The sequence below is a fragment of the Meriones unguiculatus genome, chromosome 3 (assembly GCF_030254825.1).
Source record: "Meriones unguiculatus strain TT.TT164.6M chromosome 3, Bangor_MerUng_6.1, whole genome shotgun sequence".
Lineage (NCBI taxonomy): Eukaryota > Metazoa > Chordata > Mammalia > Rodentia > Muridae > Meriones > Meriones unguiculatus.
The window spans coordinates 160898357-160920399 of NC_083351.1; the positions used below are offsets into that span (position 1 = coordinate 160898357).

Genomic DNA, 22043 nt, shown 5'->3' on the forward strand with positions numbered 1-22043 from the left:
TGTAATTAATAAAAGTTAAATAAAAAATTAAAAAAGGAAAACATAAATCATATGAATATTTGTGTAATCCTACAAAGAAGAGAACATTAGTTAGGGAAATAAACATGTCTTTGAAGACATTTTAATAATATTGGTAGCAGAGTAGCAGAGTGAAGTGGTTATATTTCTAATTCCATGTATACTTAAGAAAGAAATATTTTAGCTGGAAGAACCAAAAGTCTCCTCTTGTCTTTCAAGGAAAAAAAACATGGTACTGAGTTGCTGTCCATGTTGATTTCAGGTATTCTTTCCTAAAACTAATATTGAATATGTAAATCTTGTTTTCAAGTACTCATGATATAGTTTATAAAATAGACCTATGTGCTGGTTAAAGATGTCCAAAAAATTTAACAAGATTCCACAAAATAAATTAGATTCTAATGACATAAAGTAAAATAAAAATTGAAAAAATAAAATAAAACACCTATTCCAAAATATATTCATTTTTGAATTTCTGACACTGTAATGTATAGAAAGTACAGATGGTGCACATCTGTAATCCCAGCATTAGGGCAGCAGAGGCAGACAGATCTCTGTGAGTTCAAGGCCAGGCTGGTCTACAAAGCAAGTCCAGAACAACCAAGGCTACCCAGAGAAACCCTTTTCTACAAAAACAAACAAACAAACAGATAGACAAACAAACGAAAACAAAAAAAAATTTCTTTAAAAGAAAAAAGTGATAAAATATTTACTCAACCATTTCTCAATTCTCAGGATAAAAATCCAGAACAACAGCAATAAAACATCAGGCAAAATATGTAAATAAAAAGAACACACACACACACACACACACACACACACACACATATATATATTTAATTTTTATATAATGGCATTCCATGAACACATGCTTGTAAGAGCTATAAAACATGACATTTGATTGGAATACAAATAAGATCCAGTTTATATTTTAAAACACAGCTGCTTTCTTCCTAAGCATTAGAAAAATTGTAATAGACCTAGAAATTGACATACAATATATAAGGGGTGAAAAATGGAATCTAAAGAGATGTTGTCAAATGTAGATGATGACAAAAAATTGGAGTCATCACTACTTGTTGAAGATTCATTCATGAAACTACATGGGAAAATTGTCCATGTGAAATAGAAGAGTTTACATGCCAGTTTTGTATTAACAAGTAGAGTAAAAACTAAAAACGGGATGTTAGAATAAACATGATGCAGATACCCAGAGATGAGTGAATTGGTAATTGAAGACAAAAATGTTAAAAAGGAGAGAAAATGGATATAAAGCAAAGACTGAATAAATTCTAAAAACATGAACATCCCATTTTATATGTAAATATTAAATATAATTAAATATGAAATATTTGCGAAAGAGTTAATAAAAGGATGTATGCGATCAGCATGGGACAGAATTATATTTTCTGCTGTCTTGACATGTCTTTGACCTGTAAAAAGGTCTTTACTAACTTTTCCAGAAGTTGCCAGTAAACCAAATAGAAGTGAAACTTCTTAATATGTATCATGAGTGTCTTTTTGTTCTTGAATTTTACCTTAAAATTCTCTTCAATTTATGCTTGTTAAGCATAACTATATTTTAATTGATCCAATGTTTTTGTCTCAATTTCTCCTTCTGTTCTAGCATACCCCATAGCTCTCTCTACTCATTACAATATATCAGGTTTTTTAAATTGCATCTTATCAGACCCAGAATTTATTTTATTTTTAAATTAATTTATTTTTTAATAAATTACAGTTTATTTACTTTGTATCCCACCTATAGCCCCCTCCTTCATCCCTCCCAATCCCAACCTCCTCTTGCATCTTGTCCCATGCCCCTCCCTAAGTCCACTGATAAGAGAGGATCATACATGGAGATAACCTACAACCCCTGCCTAGATATAGCCCAGGGGAACAGGGACTGCCTCTGACATGAACTCAGTGGCTCCTTCCCACAGAGGAAGACAGTACAGCCAAACCTGAGGAGACCTCATATGCTATGGTCAGAGGGAAGGGGAGGAAGACCTCCCCTATCAGTGGGCTTAGGGAGGGGCATGAGAGGAGATGAGGAAGGAAGGGTAACTTTTGGAGGGAATGTGGGAAGGGGTTACAGGTGGGATGCAAAGTGAAAAAACTGTAATTAATAAAAAAAACATTTAAAAAACTAAAAAAGAAAAATAACCTTTATGTACCTAAAAGATATTAATATAAAAATTCAAGAGAAGATAGGTATAGTATATACATGCTATTTATATATAAGTACATTAACAAATGAAACTTAAAAAGAGCACACCCTTAGGGTTGTGATCAAATGTATTATAAGAGATTTGCTACTTCAAGTGATGAAATATTTTCTTATACTTTGAACTAATAAGAGTAGGTATCTACCATAATTATAGCACCAAGTAACTACCTTTTCTGTTTCCAGTTTGCCAGATATAAATATGGAATGATGGTATTTAATGAAAACTAGTGTGCCTAAGAATTTTGACTCTATGTCCAACATTGATCTAACCACTGTAGAAAGAGAATCCAAGTTATTAACATGTCAGTTCTCATGCACATGTGATGTCAGGTGAATGACCACAACTGTAACTGCAGGCTAAGGTCCAGTTCTAAGCTTACCTTTGTGGGAATTTCTCGATGGTCTCTTGCTCAAGCATTTTATTTCCAAAAGAACATCACGCCTCTCATTTATGGCTATCTTAACAGGGGAAATATGCACAAAGCACTGGGCTGCTGAGTGCCAACATTTGGGATGCAAACAAATGAGAATTTTGAAATCATGCTATTTGCTTTAATTTTTAATTTTCTCTCTGTTAAAAATTTTGCTTTGCTAAATATCAAGTGAATTCTCTCACAATGTTAATTATATCCCAAATAGCTAAACATTGGTCTTTTTAAACTCTGAAACTTGAAGTGTAGGTTTTCATATATTACACATTCTAATTAATAATGTAGAATGGAATAACCTATTAGTATGGTTATCCTGTATTATATGGCTAATACCTGCTTAAAATGAATACATACCCTGTGTGTCTTTCTGCTTCTGGGCAACCTTACTCAGGATGATCTTTTCTAGTTCCATCCATTTGGCTACAAATTTCATGATTTCCTTGTTTTTAACAGCTGAATAGCATTCCATTGTGTAAGTATACCACAATTTCTGTATCCATTCTTTGGTGGAGAGACTTCTGGGTAGTTTCCAGATCTAGCTATTATAAATAAAGTTGCTATGAACATAGTTAAGCAGATGTCCTTGTTTTATGGTGGAGGATGCTTAATTCTCAGGCACAAGGGTAAACAGGATAGACACTGGAAGCAGTAGAGGAGAGTAAAGAAGATGGGAGCCTATCATAAAAGTCCTCTCCACTCAGCAGGGTATTGAAGCAGGTGCTGAGCCTCACAGCCAAACTTTGGACACAGTGCAGAAAGTCTTATGGAAGAAGGGGGATAAAAGGACCCAAAGGACACAGTAGCTCCGGGAGAAGACCAATAAAGCCAACAAATCTGGTACTGGGGGAACCTATAGACAGTGATGCACCAACCAAGGACCATGTATGGAGAAAACCTAGACACCCAGCTCAGATGTAGCTGATAGGCAGCTCAGTCTCAACCTGGGTTCCCTAGTGAAGGGTGCAAGGGCTGTCTATGACATGAACTTGTTTGTCTGCTCTTTGATCACTTCACCCTGGTGGGGCACCCTTGCCAGACCACAGAGAAAGAGGCTCAATAAGCTAGGGTCAAATGGTAGGGGAGGAGGACTCCCCCACTGGACTAGGGGAGAGGGATAGGGAGAAAGAGGGAGGGAGGGAGGGTGGGACTGGGAAGAGATGAGGGAGGGGGCTACAATTTGGATAAAAACTAAATAAAATGTAAAACTTAAAAAATAAAATATTTTCAATAAATGTACAATTCTAATTAAATATTTACTCATAGTTTATTTAGGGCTGACATAGGAACGTTATTTTTATGTAACATTAAATTCATTGAAACACCTGCTTGTTCATTTGAGAAGTTCAAGAAGACTAAAGTGCCCATTGTTCCTTTAAAAACGGTATACATTTGAATATATTCATATGTGTGATGAATTGTAAATTATGGACAATAAAACTAGTTATGGTACTATGATAATGCCCATAGAAGAAATACACAGTGATTATTTTTGTTAAACTGATTATACTTATATGTGGTGCATACTTACCCACCATGAAGAAAGATAACATAAAAGTAAAGTAGAAAAAGCAAATGTAATACATAATTATATTTTACCCGCATTAATGTATCAGTAAAAACCTTGACTACACTTGATTGCTCATCTTTTAAATTTATGATGCAGTGTTTTTTCCCCTCTCTTCGCAGGCTACACTGACCTCTTAAGGTCAGATTGTGCAAAAGTCTACTTTGGTGACCTTAAAATAACTAGAATCATTGTAACTCAGTGAAACTAACAAAGAACTGAATCAATCAATGATAATAAGTTACTAGAAATTCTAGGTAGAAAGATCAATCATAACTACATGCAGCTTGCAAATAATGCTATAATAATATGAACATAAACACGGTGAATCACAAATAATTAAATAAAATGGGTGACTGTGACTGAGAAAATAATCAGAAAAAAAGAGGATTCTTTTTCTAAGTCAGGATGAGATGGGCCTAATGTAAGGTGGTAACAATGCTTTGAGACTTTTCACTGCCAAGTCCAAGGCATATGGCTGGCTCTTGGGAGCCTCTGAAGTTGAGATTCGGTGAGGTAGAAAATTAATATTCCCTACTGTGCTCTTGTTCATCCTTTTGCATAAAGATTTATTTATTTTTAATGATGTGTTTGGGTTAGTGTTCACATGTGAGTGAAGGTGCCCACAGAGGCCAGAGACATCAGGGTCTCTGAAGCCACAGTTACAAGCAGTTTTCAGCAGCTTAATGTGGAAGCTGAGAATCAAACTCAGTCCTCTGCAAGAGTAGTAAGTGCTCTTAACCACTAAGCCATCTCTCCAGCCCTTGTTTATATTTATTTTATTATTCTTTCTGTTCCTCTTAAATTTGTATATTTAACGATACCACCCTCAACTGGTGAATGCACTTTCAAAAGTTAAAATTCATCTTTTTCTTTTCAGGTCAGTTTTGTTTTCACAGAGGTGTGTTCCCTTGTGAGAACATAAACAATACTTTCATATCATAATTTGATATTTATAACTGCCTACAATCCTTAGATACAAATCGTCTGATAGTATTCTCTTTGTGGCATTTTCTCAGTTGCAATCACTCATATTTTTTTTTAACTATTTGAAAAACATGATGGTTTGTGATGTGATCACAAACCTGTTATCATAAAACTGTTACAGTTTTGGGACAGGAAATTCCAACTACACAAATCTGTGTTCCTGGGCTATGTTCACTAATATTTGGTTCCAGAATAAAGTTTTGTCCTCTTTTGATGAGAGTTGTGTTGTTTATGTTCACCATGTAAACTAACATAACGGAGGAAGGAATGACAAAACTGAAGGAGTCCACAGAACCAACTAATGAACATGAGAAATGCTGAATAGCATGCTTAGCCACTATAGGAAAAAAAAAAAGAAATTGAAGTTACTTTGGCATTTCATCTCACTCCAATCAGAATGGTTATCATCAAGAACAAAATTAAAAATAATTGGTGAGAATGTGTGGGAAAAAGAACCATTTAGGTGGAATAGTATATTAGTGCATCCACTATGGAAACCAGTCTGGGATTTCTTAAAACAATAAACAAAAATGCAAATCAAACAACCCTGAGATATCACCTTACACCCATCAGAATGGCAAAGATCAAAACCTCAAGTGACAAAGCATGCTGGAGAGGTTGTGGATAAAGGGGAACCCTCCTCCGTTGCTGGTTGGAATGTAAACTTACACAACCACTTTGGAAATAAATCTGGAGCATTCTCAGACAACTAGGAATAGCGCTTCCTCAAGATCCAGCTATACAATTCCTAGGCATATATCCAAAAGAGGCTCAAGTAATAAGGACATTTATTCAAACGTGTTAGTAGCAGCTTTATTTGTTATATCCAGAACCTGGAAACAACCCAGATGTCCCTCAGTGGAGGAAATCATGAAATTTGCAGGCAAATGGTGGGATTTTGAAAAGATCATCTTGAGTGAGGTATCACAGTAGCAGAAAGACACACATGGTATATACTCACTTATAAGTGGATATATAACATAGGATAAACATAATAAAATCTGTACACCTAAAGAAGCTAAGCAAAAAGGAGGACCCTGGGTAAGATGATCAATCCTCACTCAGAAAGACAAATGGTATGGACACTGGAAGAAGGAGAAAACAGAGAACAGGACAGGAGCCTAACACAGAAGGACTCTGAAAGACTCCACCCAACAGTGTATCAAAGCAGATACTGATACTCATACCCAAACTTTGGGCAGAGTGCAGGGAATCTTATGAAAGAAGGGAGAGATGGTAAGACCTAGAAAGGACAGGAGCTCCACAAGGAGATAAAGAGAACCAAAAAAATCTGGGCACAGGAGTCTTTTCTGAGACTGATACTCCAGCCAAGGACGATTCATGGATATAACCTAGAACCCCTACTCACATGTAGCTCATGGCAGCTCAGTCTGCAAGTGGGTTCTCTATTTAAAGGAACAGAGAATGTCTCTGACATGAACTCAGTGGCTGGCTCTTTGATCACCTTCCCCTGAGGGGAAACAACCTTACCAGGACACAGAGGAGGACAATGCAGCCAGTCCTGTAGAGACCTGATAAGCTAGGGTCACATGGAAGGGGAGAAGGACCTCCCCTATCAGTGGACTTGGAGAGGAGCATGGGAGGAGATGAAGTTGGGAGGGTGGAGATGGGAGGGGGTGAGGGAAGAGGATAGAGCTGGGATACAAAATGAATAAACTGTAATTAATATTAAAAAATAAACAAAATCACCATATGATCCAGATGTGCTAATCTCCAGCATACAACCAAAGCACTCTATGTCCTACTACGGAGCTAGTTTTCCAGACAAGCTCATTGCTGCTCTTCATACAACAGCCAGCAAATGCAACTAGACTAGATGTTCATCCTCAGAAGAATGGATGATGAAAACATGATATTGCTAGATGATACATAGGGAGTTAGAGAGAGAGCACAGAATTTCATTGGGCTGTAAAGAAAAATGAAATTTACAGGAAAGTGGATGAACTAGAAAACATATTTAATTCATAATGTCTGTAGAGACTAGGAAACTAAAATGGGGCAAAGAGACAGGGGAGGAATCCTGAAGTGAGGTTGAGATTGTGGAACACAGGGAATATGAAAACAGAGAGGGGGAGGAGATGTTTTGACAAGTAGGACAAAGATACAGAAGAAAAGGATTGGGAAGAGAAGATCAAAGAAAATTAAGTATATATAAAGAAATCATACTGAAACCTACTACTCTTGAAAGGGTTAGACTCACTTTGTAACCTGTATGTCTTCTAAAGCCTATAGTTTTGAATTTCAGGTTCAGGTTAAGCTAAAGCCTCTTAGTACCTTTCCAGAGAATGGAGAAATGTGACCCTATCTGTAAGGACAGATAGAAAAAAAAGCAAGCAAGCAATGACCTTCACTCAGCAAAAAGAACGACCAGACCCTTGCCTTCAAGATAGTGTTTCTTAGCAATGAACCCAGACTTCTTCTGAGTAGCTTTTGACCTCCAGCCAAAAGTCCGCAGCCCCTAATCTTCAAGGATGAGCTAACCACTCCCACCTTAAATTGCAGCTGCATCCACACTTGGCAGGACTGGCCAAGCTTGAGCACCCAAGACTAACCAATTATCTTACTTTATAGCTTCCTCATTCAATCCTAAATTCCCAAAACTGCAACTTCAAATTTCCCGCAATTTTTCTTTTAAAAACCTAAAGGCCTTTGTCTCCGGGTGCCACTCTTTGCTGACTGGCAGGGGTGACCCCATTGTGCAATGGTAATAAACCTCTTGCTTTTGCAATGAGTCTTGGTCTGGGGGAGTTTCTGGGAAGGGTGCAATCTTGAACTCCTGAGCTGTGAGACCCCAGGTCTTACACTCTACAAACTTCATGTGAAATATCTAAATGAAGGTACCCTGCCTGACTGCAAAAAGCAGCACTTGAAAGCTGTGTGATCCATGCTGTACTTTTTACTATGTTATGATGTAGCCAGAAGACCACTGCCATGTTGTAGTAGTGCCATGTTGTTTGATCTTGCCACACACCATAATCATGAGGCACAGATATTTTTATAGCAAACAAAAATAGAGTAAAACAAGAGAAATACAAGGGGTGTTTGCATTCCTCTAAACACAGAATTTTTGGCTTAAATTCGTGTAACAAAATATATTATGTTATTTGTGTTTTTATCATCAAAGTTTGCGAAAGCGCAATTACTGACAGCTATTTAATACCTATTAGTATCTGCCTGTTTTCTTCTTCTGATGTCCTTCCTCTTTGCCTTTCAGGATGGGGATTGAGCATTTCAGTCAGGGTCCTCTCTCTTGATTAGTTTCTTTTAGATGTATAGATTTTAATAGGTTTATCCTATATTACATGTCTATATGAGTGAGTATATACTGTGTGTGTCTTTCTGCTTCTGGGACAGCTCACTCAGGATGATCCTTTCAAGGTCCCACCATTTACCTGCAAATTTCATGATTTCCTTATTTTTCCTTGCTGAATAATATTCCATTGTGTAGACATACCATAATTTCTGCATCCATTCTTCAGTTGAGGGGCATCTGGGTTGTTTCCAGCTTCTGGTTATTACAAATAAAGCTTCTACAAATATTGTTGAGCAAATGTCCTTGTTCTGTACTTGAGCCTCTTTTGGATATATGCCTCGGAGTGGTATGGCTGAATCTTGGGGAAGCGCTATTCCTAGTGGTCTGAGAAAGCACCACATTGATTTCCAGAGTGATTGTACAAGTTTATATTCCCACCAGCAGTGGAGGAGGGTTCCCCTTTCTCCACAACCTCTCCAGCATGTGTTGTCACTTGAGTTTTTCATCTTGGCCATTCTGATGGGTGTAAGGTGAAATCTCAGGGTCTTTTTTATTTGCATTTCCCTAATGGCTAATGACATTGAGCATTTCTTTAAGTGTTTCTCTGCCAATCAATATTCCTCTACAGAGAATTCTCTGTTTAGCTCTGTTCCCCATTTTTTAATTGGATTACTTGGTTTGCTGCTTTTTAGCTTCTTTAGTTCTTTATACATACTGGATATTAGTCCTCTATCAGATAGAGGGTTGGTGCAGATTCTTTCCCAATCTATAGGCAGTTGTTTTGTTTTGATGAAGGTGTCCTTTGCTGTACAGAAGCTTTTCAGCTTCATGATGTCCCATTTATTGATTGTTGTTCTTAGATTGTTGGTGTTCTGTTCAGGAAGTTGTCTCCTGTGCCAGATTGAAATACAAGGGATTATTTCAACCTTCTTGTATCTGTTGAGGCTTGCTTTGTGACCAACTATATGGTCTATTTTGGAGAAGGTTCCATGAGGTGCTGAGAAGAAGGTAAATTCTTTTGTGTTTGGGTGTAAAGTTCTGTAAATATCTGTTAGGTCCATTTGATTCCTGACCTCTGTCAGAGAGATTGTTTCTGTTTAATTTCTGCTTTGTTGACCTGTCCTTTGTTGAGAGTGGGGTGTTGAAGTCTCCCACTATTAATGTGTGGGGATCTATGTGTGGTTTAAATTTTATCAATTTTTCTTTAACAAATGTGGGTGCTCTTGTATTTGGGGCATAGACGTTCAGGAATGTGATGTCTTCCTGGTGGACTTTTCCTTTCATGAGTATGAAGTGTCCTTCCCCATCTCTTTTTATTAATTTTGGTTGAAAGTCTATTTAATCAGATATTAGAATGGCTACTCCTGCTTGTTTCTTGGGTCCGTTTGCTTGGAAAGCCGTCTTCTAACCCTTTACCCTCAGGTAATGTCGATCTTTGTGCCTTAGGTATGCTTCTTGTATGCAACAGATTGCTGGGTTTTGTTTACGTATCCATTCTGTTAATCTGTGTCTTTTTATTGGAGAGTTGAGTCCATTGATGTTGAGAGAGATTAATGACCAGTGGCTATTAGATCCTTTGATTTTGATGTTGGCTATGGTCATCAGGTTGTGTTCTTGGTTGCTTTTTGTTTTACTGTAGTAAGGTTAATTATTTCCTGTGTTTTCTTGAAAGGAGCAAATTTTTTTGGGTTGTATTTTTCCTTCCAGTGTCTTCTGTAATGATGGATTTGTGTGTAGGTATTGTTGAAATTTGTTTCTGTCATTAAATATCTTGTTTTCTCCATCTATGCAGACTGATAGCTTTGCAGGCTATAGTAGCCTGGGCTGACATCTGTGTTCTCTTAGGGTCTGCATGATATCTGTCCAGGCCCTCTGGCTTTCATAGTCTTTGTTGAAAAGTCAGGTGTGATTCTAATGGGTTTGCCATTATATGTTACTTGGCCTTTTTCCCTTGCAGCTTTTAGTATTCTTTCTTTGTTCTGTATACTTACTGTTTTGATTATTATGTGGCGGGAGGATTTTCTTTTCTGGTCAAATTTGTTGGGTGTTCAGTAGGCCTCATGTATTCTTATTGGCTTCTCCTTTAACTTGGGGAAATTTTCTTCAATGATTTTGTTGAAAATATTTTCTGGGCCTTGGAGAAGGGAGTCTTCTTTTTCCTCTATACCTATTAAACTTAGGTTTTGTCTTTTCATATTGTCATAGATTTCTTGAACGGTCTGTGTCAGGAATTTTTTGGATTTAACATTTCCTTTGACAGATACATCAATTTCTTCCATTGTATCTTCTACACCTGAGATTCTTTCTTCCATCTCTTGTAGTCTGTTGGTTATGCTTACCTCTGTAGTTCCTGTTTTCTTCCCTAGGTTCTTCCTCTCCATTATTTTCTCCATTTGTGTTTTCTTTAATTTTTCCAATTCTATCTTCAGGTCTTGAGTTGTTTTGTTTACTTCCTTCACCTGTCTGATTGTACTTTCCTGTTTTTCTTTTAGTTCCTTCAACTCTGTTTCTTTTATTTCATTCAGTGCTTTAAGCATTTCCTTTCTAAAGGCCATAAACTGTTTGGCTGCAGCTTCCTCTATTTCTTTATGGATGGCAATATTCTGTGTGAGTTTGTCTTCCTCTATGTCTTTACATATCATATTTGTTTCCTCTGTTATCATCTTCTTGAGCATAGTTGTTAGGTCATCTTCTTGGATTTCAGTTATGCTGGGGTGTCCAGGGCTACTTGCTCCTGGGTAACTGGGTTGTGGAGATGCCATATTGCTCTGTCTTTTGTTGCTTGAGTTTTTACGCTGGCCTCTACCCATTGTGCTATCTTAGGTGTTTGGGGTTATTTTCTGGTGGTTCCTGGGGATCCTGTGGTGGAGAGAATCCCCTTTGCAGAAAGCTGGTTTTTTCTTGAAGGAAGCCTTCTCAGCTTTTTGGGTATAGTCCCTGGATGGATGGCATTTTTTCAGGAGTTGCTGCTGCTCACCTCAGGGATAGAGACCTGAGTGGTAACTGTGGTCTTTGTTAGTTGAGAGTGTTCTCCTCTCACCCAGGGAAGTCCTGAGGGCAGCTGCCCTGTTTCTGGGTTTCTTGCTGTAAATTTAATGATCAGCTGCTGTGACCCAGTTGGACATCTGGCGCGCAGCAACTGCTTGTGCCTGTTTCTGGAGCATAGCTGAGTGATGGCAGCTCGGCCCCGCCATGTCTGCTAGAATTTTTCCAGGGAAGGATTGGGTGATTTAAGGTAGTACAGTTTCTTTCCTTCCCCGTGGATTCTCTGGAGACAGGGATGCCCAGTCTTTTTTTTTTTTTTTTGCCGTGGTGCGCACTGCTCAGTCCCCGCCAGGTGGCTGGCCGCAGAAACTGTCTGTGTCTGGAGCACAGCTGAGTGATGGTGGCTCAGTCTCTGCCAGCTGTCTGGTGTGCAGAAACTGCCTGTGTCTGCCTTTCTGGCCTTTGGGAGCCTGGGCGTCTGCCTAAACTGGGTAATTTTCCCGAGACCTTTTCGGGGTGGGGGTGTCTGTTGAGTGTTCTGAGACCAGACCAGCTGTTTCCCTCCCTGTGTGTTTGCACCAGACAGTGAAACTCATTCCCTGGTGCCCTGGTGCCCACAATTCTATCTCAGGTGGCGAATCAGGCATGCAGGCAGGCAGGGCTCTGTGCCGGAGCCTGGGTCTCGGGCTCTGGCTCCGGGCTAGCTCCTGGGGCACCCGTGGAACCCGAGTCTTTTCCAGGGGATGTCTGGGTGACCTAAGGTCAGTCCCAATCGTTTCCTGCACTGTTGGGTTATCTCTCGAGTGAAAATTCTACTCTCTGATAGTGTGGTGCGCAGGGTTCAGTCTGGGACCGTGACCAGAGACACTGGCTTGTGGCTCTGGGCTGGGGCTGGGGCTGGGGCTGGGGCTGGCAGCAGGCAGCCAAGCATCTGGTGGAACCGGGATCTCTTCCTCAGTTTAGCCGGTGAGTTAAAAGCTGATTTAATCCCCCACCGTGGGGTATCCTCTCACCTGGGAAACACAATCACTGTGTTTTATGGCCGTGAGTTCTGATTGCTGCTCACTGTGCTGATCCTGCTGTGCTGCTGGTCAGAATGAGAGTCCTCCCAGCGCTGCCATCTTGCCCCCTCCCCTGATAAACACTTTTAAAGGTACTATTTTTTCTCGTTTTAGTGCCCTATGGTTCATGGTTCAATCATGTTAAGACTTGGTGGGAAAAGAAGAAAGGGTATCCATTACTGTTTTTGTACTACGAAGATATGAAACAGGTAACATATTAGATATTTATTTCAAAAATTGTGCATACTGTGTCATAGGAAAATAATTAAATTGTAGTTTTCAACTTAAATTTGGAGTCCAAAATGCAATAGCTGTTTCTTTTTTCTCTTTATTAATTACAGTTTATTCACTTTGTATCTCCCCTGTATCTCCCTCCCTCCTCCCCTCCCAAGCCTACCCTCTCTCCCCCTTTTCCACACACGCCCATCCCCCAGTCCACTGATAGGAGAGGTCTTCCTCCCCGTCCTTTTAATCCTGTTCTATCAGGTCTCATCAGGAGTGGCTTCATTGTCTTACTTTATGTCCTGGTAAGGCTGCTCCACTCTCAGGAAGTGGTGATCAAAGAGCAGGCCAATCAGTTCATATCAGAGAGAGTCCCTCTTCCCATTACTATGAAACCCACTTGGACACTGAACTGCCATGGGCTACATCTGTGCAGGGGTTCTAGGTTATCTCTATCAATGGTCCTTTGTTTAGTATCAGTCTCAGAAAAGACCCCTCTGCCCAGATTTTTTTTTTTTTTTTACTCTTTTGCTCTTCTTGTGGAGCTCCTGTCCTCTCTAGGTCTTACTATTTTCCACATCTTTCATAAGATTCCCTGCACTTTGCCCAAAGGTGGGCCATAAGCCTCAGCATCACTTTGATACCCTGCAGGATAGAGCCTTTCAGAGGCCCTCTGTGACAGGCTCTTTTCCTGTTCCTTGTTTTCTCCTTCTTCTGATATCCACTGACTTTGTCTTTCTGAATGGGGATTGAGTACTTTAGCCAAAGTCCTCCCCCTTGTTAGTCTTTTTAGGTGTACATATTTCAGTAGGTTTATCCTATATTATATGTCTAATATCCACTTCTGAGTGAGTATATACCCTGTTTGTCTTTCTGCTTCTGGGATATCTCACTCAGGATGATTTTTTTCAGTTCTCATCATTTACCTGCAAATTTCCTTTTTTTTAACTTGTTATTTTATTGCTAACTAATATTCCATTGTGTAGATGTACCACAGTTTCTGTATCCATTCCTCAACTGAGGGACACCTGGGTTGTTCCCAGCTTCTGGCTATTACAAATAAAGCTGCTACAAACATGGTCGAGCAAATGTCTTTGTTGTGTACTTGAGCATCTTTTGGATATATGCCTAGGAGTGGTATAGCTGGACTTGAGGAAGCGCTAGTCCTAATTGTAATAGCTATTTTCTTAATACTCATATCTCTTATATGCAAGTCTATCAGATCAGTAATCACTTTGCAATGTTGAAATCATTTATCTATATTTGTTTCTTTCTTCTTTTAGTCAGTATGTGATTTTCAACTATTGTTTCACCCATAAATTCTCTCCTAGACTTACCAGGACATCACACTTACAATTTTGCACTTAGTATCTGTATATCCACCCACTCACTGCTTTCCTTTTTAGTTGCTTGCTATAGTTTGACCTTCACTCCTTTATTAAGGTTTTCCACAAATATTTATTTGTGAGTAATCCCCACATATGTATATTCATAACTTTCTAAATTGAATTGCAAACTCACATTGGAACTAATTTAATGTGTTCAAAAGCACACTTAATTTGTTTTGTTCTCAATCATGTCACACTTTACACCTTTTATTTTCTTCTTTTGATGTTGACTTTATTTTTCTTTTTAGTTTTTCAAGATTTCAGTTAGATTGTAAGTATACTATAATTAGAGTCTACCCTTCATGCATAGACTTTGGGTTGAGTCACATGCTTTGTCTTTTGTATCTTTCAAATGTTTCTCTTGAACTTTTCCATTGTATCAATTTTTTTTTTCAATTCACCTAGTCTCTGTGAGGTAAGTTTGTTCAATATTACTGCAATGTCTTTTGCCACTATGCTAAACTCTTCTACCAAAATTGGACAATCCTTTCTATCCTCACTCACCATTTAAAATTCACAGAGATGTTTCTTTGTTTGAAAAGGTCCAGACATACAATTTAGAACATCTTTCAATTCTCAAATCCATGATGGAAACAAAAATACTGTCAATTTTGAAACTATACTTATAGTAGTGAATATGGTTCTTACCTTAGAGATTGTGGCTCAGTAGTCAGACATAAAAAGAAGCTTTGATAATGTAATTATTTATACAATTGATTGAATGTAGTAGCCAAATATTAGTGGCAGTAAGCCCCTGTGTATGGTGAATGTACTTCCAGGAAACCCCGTGGAATTTATCATATTTTACCTCTAGTAATCTGAAATTTTCCACTGTTTCCACATTGTAGTTTGTAGCCTAAAAGAGAATCCAAATAACTCAAATTCTGAATGATGTCCTATATTATCCTTGGAAGAACTTCTGTCCTCATTAAGTTGATGTTATTTATTCAGAGGGACATATACTGGTCAATTCCTGGACCATCTCAACGAGCTGGAATATCCAAACATTTGTTAATCTCCTTGAAATCTCTTAAATACATTATTCTTACTAGAAAGTGATTTGTTCTCTGTCATATAGTCACTTTTAGAAAATGTTTTATAAAAAATATAATATAAGAATAGTAAGAGGGAGTAGAGTATATATCAAGAGTAAACGCCATAAAAATCTAAGTTAATATGTAATATATATACATATTTATATATCTTGTTTCTTGAGGATATGTTGCAGAGGAAGATTCAATGAGCTCTTCTTTCATGATAATCTAGCTGAGACTGCTTTTATCTACACATCCTGGAAATATCACCAAAATTTCCCCTAAAGGAAATCCCTTGCCAATACATACATGTGTGTATATAGGCACACATATAGCTAATAATGTGTTTTTAAAAGTTGTTGTTTTCCCAGTTAATATAAGTATAGTTCAACTTCTTCACCAAGATATCCTAAAATGTTATGATTTTTCCCAATTCATTTTAATATAATTTTATTTTATTTAAGTTTATTTACTTTACATCCCAAGGGTGCCCCTCTCTATCTTCCCAGCCCCTTTTGTTTTTCTCCCCTTCTTCTCTTTCTTTCTCCCAAGAAAAGGGGAGCCCCCTCTTCCCATATCAGCCCTCCCTGAGTGTGTCTACGTCTGTGTATGTGAGTGAATGTGCTGTCAAAGGCCAGTGGAGCGTGATTCCTGGAAGCTGGAGTTAAGGGAGGTTATGAGCTACCCTGTGAAGAGACTGGGGACCATGCTTAGGTCGTCTAGAGGAGAGTGAGTGCTCTTCACTGAGCACTGTCTCCCCAGCACAGTAGAAACATTCTTTTCTTTGTTGAACTAGAGTCTTTCAGTGCAGCACAGTAGACCTTGAATTTGTAATCTTTCTTCCTTCGGCCACCTCGCTGCTGAGGTTTGTATCTGTAGACTAAACCAGAAGAGCATAATTATAAAATCTGCTCATTTTGTAAATTACATGAGTGGTTTACACGTTTGCTATTTCCTTGCATTTATGGTTTAACTCACTGTCAGAACCCAAGGGAAGAAATAAAGAAGATCGCCAGCTTCCTAGGCAAGACTCTGGATGAAGAGATCTTGGACAGGATTACCCGCCACACCTCTTTTGAAATGATGAAGGACAACCCCCTGGTCAATTACACCCATCTGTCCACAGCCATGATGGATCACAGCAAATCTCCTTTCATGCGAAAAGGTATAATTTTGCTGAGTGTAATTCCTGCCTTTAGTTTCTTACAAAAAACCAGGTCTATCTTTTATTTAACTTTTTAAAGCTTCGGTTCTTCATAAGGAATCAATGAAAACTAAAAACACCCAGTCAAACTTTGCTTTATTAGATTTATTCTTTTTTTAACTTTTATTTTTTTTGTCTCAAAAGTGAAATCTTTTTTTAATTTTAAATGTATTATTTTTTTATTATTAGTTACATTTCATTAACTCTGTATCCCAGCTGTATCTGCTCCCTTATTCTCTCCCAATCCCACACTTCCTCCATCATCTCCTCCCTGCCCCTTTCCAAATCCACTGATTGGGGAGTACCTCCTCCCTTTCATCTGACCCTGTTTTATCAGGTATCTTCAGGACTGGCTGCGAAGTCCTCCTCTGTGGCCTAGCAGGACTGCTTCTCCCTTGGGGGGTAGGGAGGTCAAAGAGCCAGTCATTGAGTTCCTGTCAGAAATAGATTTTATTAATTATACTTTATTCACTTTGTATCCCCCCATAAATCCCTCTCTCCTCCCATCCTAATCTCACCTTTCCTCTCCCTTCTTCACATATGCTCCTCCCCAAGTCCACTGATAGAGGAGGTCCCCCTCTCCTTCCTTCTGATCTTAGTCTATCAGATCTCATCAGAGTGGCTGCATTGTCATCTTCTGTGGCCTGGTAAGGCTGCTCCACTTTCAGAGGGAGGTGATCAAAGAGCAGGCTTATGTCAGAGGCAGTCCCTCTTCCCATTACTATGGAACCCACTTGGACACTGAACTGCTATAGGCTACATCTGTGCAGGGGTTCTAGGTTATCTCCATGCCTGGTACTTGGTTGGAGTATGAGTCTCTGGAAAGACCCCTGAGTTCAAGTTTTCTGGTTCTGTTGCTCTCCTTGTGGAGTTCCTGTCCTCTCCAGATCTTACTGTTTCCCACTTAAGTGGGAAATAGATGCACTCTTACAGGCTCCTTGTGACTATGTTGTTCATTCAAAGTCAGATGTTTCTCTTAAGATGGCACAGGTGTTTTATATGTTTGGCATTAATGTTATTCTAATTTAAGGCACAAATAATGTAGAAATCTTGTGAATTAGGGACAAGTGTCTTCCAATGATCAAAGAATTTTCATTTATAAATTTCAGGAAATTAAACTCATCTGGTGCCCACTAGATATCTCTATTGTACAGACACTATAACTATCTAAGAAAATAAAAGGTGCTGTTACTGTTGAACATTGAGCTATAACTCCAGGACTGTGTGAAAAAAAATCTCTTCTATGAAATAGTATACTACCTGAGAAATTACATAAGAACATTATATCTCTCAAGATAACTTTTGAAATATGAACTCTGAGTTTAGTTATAAGCCTGTTTTTATCAATGATATTATTTAGTTTTTAAATGATGCTCTACACAGTCATATTTATTCAACATGAGATTATTTTTAAAGGTTTATCAGACAATTTTGCACCAGTATAAATGAATATACATCAGTCAACCTTGTTCCAAATTTGAATAAAAGTAGTAACACTTTTCTGTGTTCTTTTATATTACAAATTATCTTTGAATCCTAATAAAGTGTTTTTCAAATTCATTCCCTAAGTATCCAGGCTTTCCCTTGGTCCATACTATTTTTTTCTATTCAATTCATGTTTATTCTTTCATGTGTTCTTGTCACTTTTAGGTGTTGTTGTTACTTCACAGTGGCCCAAAATGAAGAATTTGGTGCCATCTTTAAGAAGGAAATGTCTGACACATCACTTAAGTTCCGCACAGACATTTAGAGTGTTTAAACTGCAGCTTGAATATATGATTTTTTTTAAATAGTAGCTTGACTGGAAAGTCAAATGGGATGGTGAAGGGGAAATAAATGTGCCTTCAAAACACTGATGAAATATGTCCTACACATTGCTAAGCAAGTAATATTCCAAATTATCTAGAGCCAAGGTCCTTTGTCATCTTATTTTTAAAGGAGACTTGCATAGATTGCTAGGTGACTACTGAATTGATAAAGAATAGATAAAGAATAGTTTGGTGATTCTTGAAGAAAATTCTCGGGCTGAGTTTATGATAACACGGATTGTAACCTGTTCTGTGGCATGGAGCTTGCATTCATGTTCTTGAGAACCATATTTCAAAGAAGACTGTACTTTCCCACTCAGTCTCCCATGTAGTAGTATTTGGAGTTGTGTTCCTTTGCTGTTGAAACAGTCTGCATGCTTGCTCACGGACTGCATTATCTTCACTTGTCCTGGTTTCCATTTCCTGAATATCTGATCCTGGGCACTGTGCTCCCAGATTTTCCTATTGTTCTGTGAGTCAGCACTCATGCTTTGTCACGATTCTTCTTGCATAGCATAGTTCATGTCCCAGGTCTAGAAGCTGAGGTTTTGGAAATATTTCTCTCTATTTTAAGAATTACTTTATTTTGTTTAGAACTCTCCCCTTGAGATGGGAGCTTATCTCTTAGGGCCTATGCAGCGGCTACAATCAACCCAGCCCCATGGAGGATCTTCTCAACTGATTCTTTTGAATGTCTCAGAAGCATCTATTGTGTGCTAATCAGTTTACTTGGGCCCAAGTGTATAAGGATTCAACCATAGAGCTTTCATTTCACAAGATGAAATTATCACTGCAACTGAAATCTATCCAACCTAGTGTCCAAGGGAGAGTTCTAGACTGAGAACCATATCTCCTCTATCCAGAGAAAGGAAAGGGATACAGAGAAGAGCCACCTGGATACATGTTTCCATAGACTATTTCTCAATCCAGATTTGTCTTGGACATGGTTATGCATAACTTCTTGTATGAAAATGTTCTCTGCCTGTTGATCATATCAACCTGTCAAATTGCATGCAAACCTGTCTGCAAACTAAAGCTGGTTGATGCATTCTGGATTTCTCCATTACCTATTCAAGGGATGGAAGTCCCATTTACATTGTAAACACAATCTCAACCACAGTCGAGATGAGAAGTGGTTGAAGTATTCGTATTTTTACAAGTGAGTCTTAGTTACAACAGATCCCTGATCAAGCCCAGCAAAGAAAGTATTCCAGCGTAAGTGCAATCCCCTAGAAAACACATCTCTGGTTTAGGGAGATAGCTGTTTCATAGAAGTTATGAAACGTGTGTACTAATGCTTAGAAATACCTTGTAGAAGTTAATTTAGAATATTTGGAGGAAATAAAAAATAATTCCACTTTCTAGGATACTCTTCTCAAGAAATAAATTAAGCTCAGACAGGCATATACAGCATCAAGTTACTGTAAAAACAATAAACATCAAACTGTGTTATAATGCATTGCCTGAAGTACTAACTCAATGAGATCATTTCTACTTTCCTTTTTGGGAATTAGTTATTTTATTAAACCCTTTTCAACAATGATTGCTTTGTAAGCTTGAACTATTTGGGGGCTATTTTAAGTATAGAATGAAAAAAGTAAAATGTAGACTTTACTTTTCAATGATATTTTTATATTTTTATAGCATCTAAGAAACTCTAGAATGAGGCCACACATTCTGTGTTTCATGTAATCGCTTCACGTGGCTCACTGGCAGGATTACCTCATACCATTTCCAAGCAACAAGTACAAACCACTTCCCTTTTCCATATGACTGCTCCATAGGTGAAAACACTACTTAGACACGATGCTTTGTTGATTGTATTCATATTTGCAAACACAAAAACGTAAAATGAGAAAAGCAGGCAAAACCCGAAACCAATGTTTTAATATACTTTAAAAGATAAAGGAGCTTGGCAAGTCAAAGCTCAACACAGGATCTTTTCCAAGTATGCAATGAGTTTCAAAAAAAAAAAAAAAACCAAATGGGCAAGTTTTCAGTACAGCCTGCTCTCTGTGACCCAATAATTAGGATAATTACTATGTATTGGGTTCTTCTTTGAAGATTTCTTTTGTTATATCCCTAGAAATTAATCCTTTAACTGTACAATAGCTAAGTTTCTGATGAGACCAGTGTACATGGAAACTATGCCTCCAAGGTATGTGCCATGCATTGTTTTGTGATCCTATTTTAAGGCGTACATCTGAATTGCAGTGTTTGTCTGCCATAAAAATATATAAGAAATGCAAACAGGAAAGCATAAGTAGCTAAATTAGTAGATATGTGAAGCATATTCAACGCATTGTGATGTTCTCCTTATGCACACCGCTTTATAGCGACATAGGCACCTAGGTCCATAAAGCCAGCTGTAATTTCCTTCAGCAATCGCCCCGCACAGCGGTTTATTTATATAATTACAGAAATCTTAGCTGAATTAGTAACAATTTCAAGGACAGTAAGTAAACCCGAGGTAATTTTCAACCTGCCTACTAATTTACTAAATAGTGTCTTTTAGCTTCCCTTCTTCCTCTGACATGTATGATTCCTTGTATGATTCCTGGCTTATAAAGTCCTCTCAGTCTCTGTGAAAAAGCCTAAGTTCTTCTGCTGATAAAGGCCAAGGACACCCTGCTGATAGCAGGGATCCTTGCAGTGTCCTGGCAGGTCACCAGACCTCCAGGGAGTCCTCTTTCTCCAGCATGGCTCGAAATCAAAGACAATTTGACTTTATAGTTGAGGGTGAAGGCCAGTGTTGCGAGATCATCACTGGAAAAAATGGCAAAGGAAGGTAATACGGTGGGGAGTCATAGTTTCCTTAATCGTGTGTAAATCAAGAGAAATGACACATGTACGTTGAAAAAAATCATAGAATCAGTATTGAGCAAGCTGTAAGGAACAAGCCAGTATGTAGCACCCTTATGTGGCCTCTTCATCATGTTTTGTCTCCAATTCCCTGCCTGAACTGAGTTCCAGCCTTGGCTTCCTTCAATGGACTGAGATTCAGTATATATATCCAAACAAACTCTTTTCTTCAGAAGTCACTTTTGATCATGATGGAGCAGTAACCTTAACTAAAACATACCTTATTTTGTGACTTACATGTCTATCATCTTAATAAGATCAAGAAATATTATTTTTTAAGGTATGGAAAGAAATGTCTCAATGGATAGAGTATCTGCTGCACATGTATGAAGAACTCAGTTCAGATTCTCAGAATCTGTATACATAAGAGGTGGACACATAATGCCCACCTGTAAACCTCGGCACTGAGAGGGCTGACACTGAGCCTTGCTAAACAAACATTCTCATTGAAATAGTAAGTTCCATATTTAGTGATAGAGACCTTGTCTTAAAAAATCATGTAGAAAGTAGTTCAGAATGACATCTGACCTTTCACATGCACATACAGAACAAACCACATCTGAATACACGCATACATATATACCCATCTACCACACACACATATACATGTATGTGCATAAAATGTATCTTGTTAGTATTAAACTTTAAGTAACTATCTTTAGGTTTTCTGAAGTTGAATAGGAGGAGAAAGGAGCAGACCCTACTCTGGTTATGAAATATTCAATTGGCTGGAAAAATAATTCTTGACTCACTTAAATCACCAAGAATACATCTAGCTACCCCTAACAAGAATTATAACATTTAAGAAAATATTGTAGATTAAGGTGATGATAGCAAGTCACATCTGCTAGGTATGTTTGTTTAAGAATGGAGGGAGTTCTAGTCAGTTCAGTTCTGTTTCCTCTTCTTATACTTCTAGGCATTTTCCTGTTCTGCTGTGTCTCTGTCTTGGTAACAATACATATTCACTGTGGA

At 38.2% G+C, this 22043-nt stretch overlaps 2 protein-coding genes across 8 annotated transcripts in view; one reads left to right on the forward strand and one right to left on the reverse strand.

Annotated features, from left to right (window-relative positions):
- LOC110542799 (UDP-glucuronosyltransferase 2B31-like) overlaps positions 1-22043 on the forward strand; it is a 290306-nt gene that overhangs the window by 105177 nt on the left and 163086 nt on the right. The gene's annotated exons all lie outside the window — the stretch shown is intronic.
- LOC132653186 (uncharacterized) overlaps positions 12978-22043 on the reverse strand; it is a 41355-nt gene continuing 32289 nt past the window's right edge. For 4 of the 7 annotated variants that reach the window (XM_060380876.1, XM_060380875.1, XM_060380874.1 and 1 more), the window contains exons 4-5: positions 16723-16832; positions 12978-16074 (exon numbers count right to left, since the gene is read on the reverse strand). In XM_060380876.1, the coding sequence (XP_060236859.1) occupies positions 15987-16074; positions 16723-16832 (198 nt within the window). In that variant the 3' untranslated portion in view covers positions 12978-15986. Of the gene's footprint in view, positions 16075-16722; positions 16833-20150; positions 20973-22043 lie in introns of those variants that run through there. The other 3 variants (XR_009590943.1, XM_060380877.1, XM_060380880.1) reach the window with 2 other exon arrangements.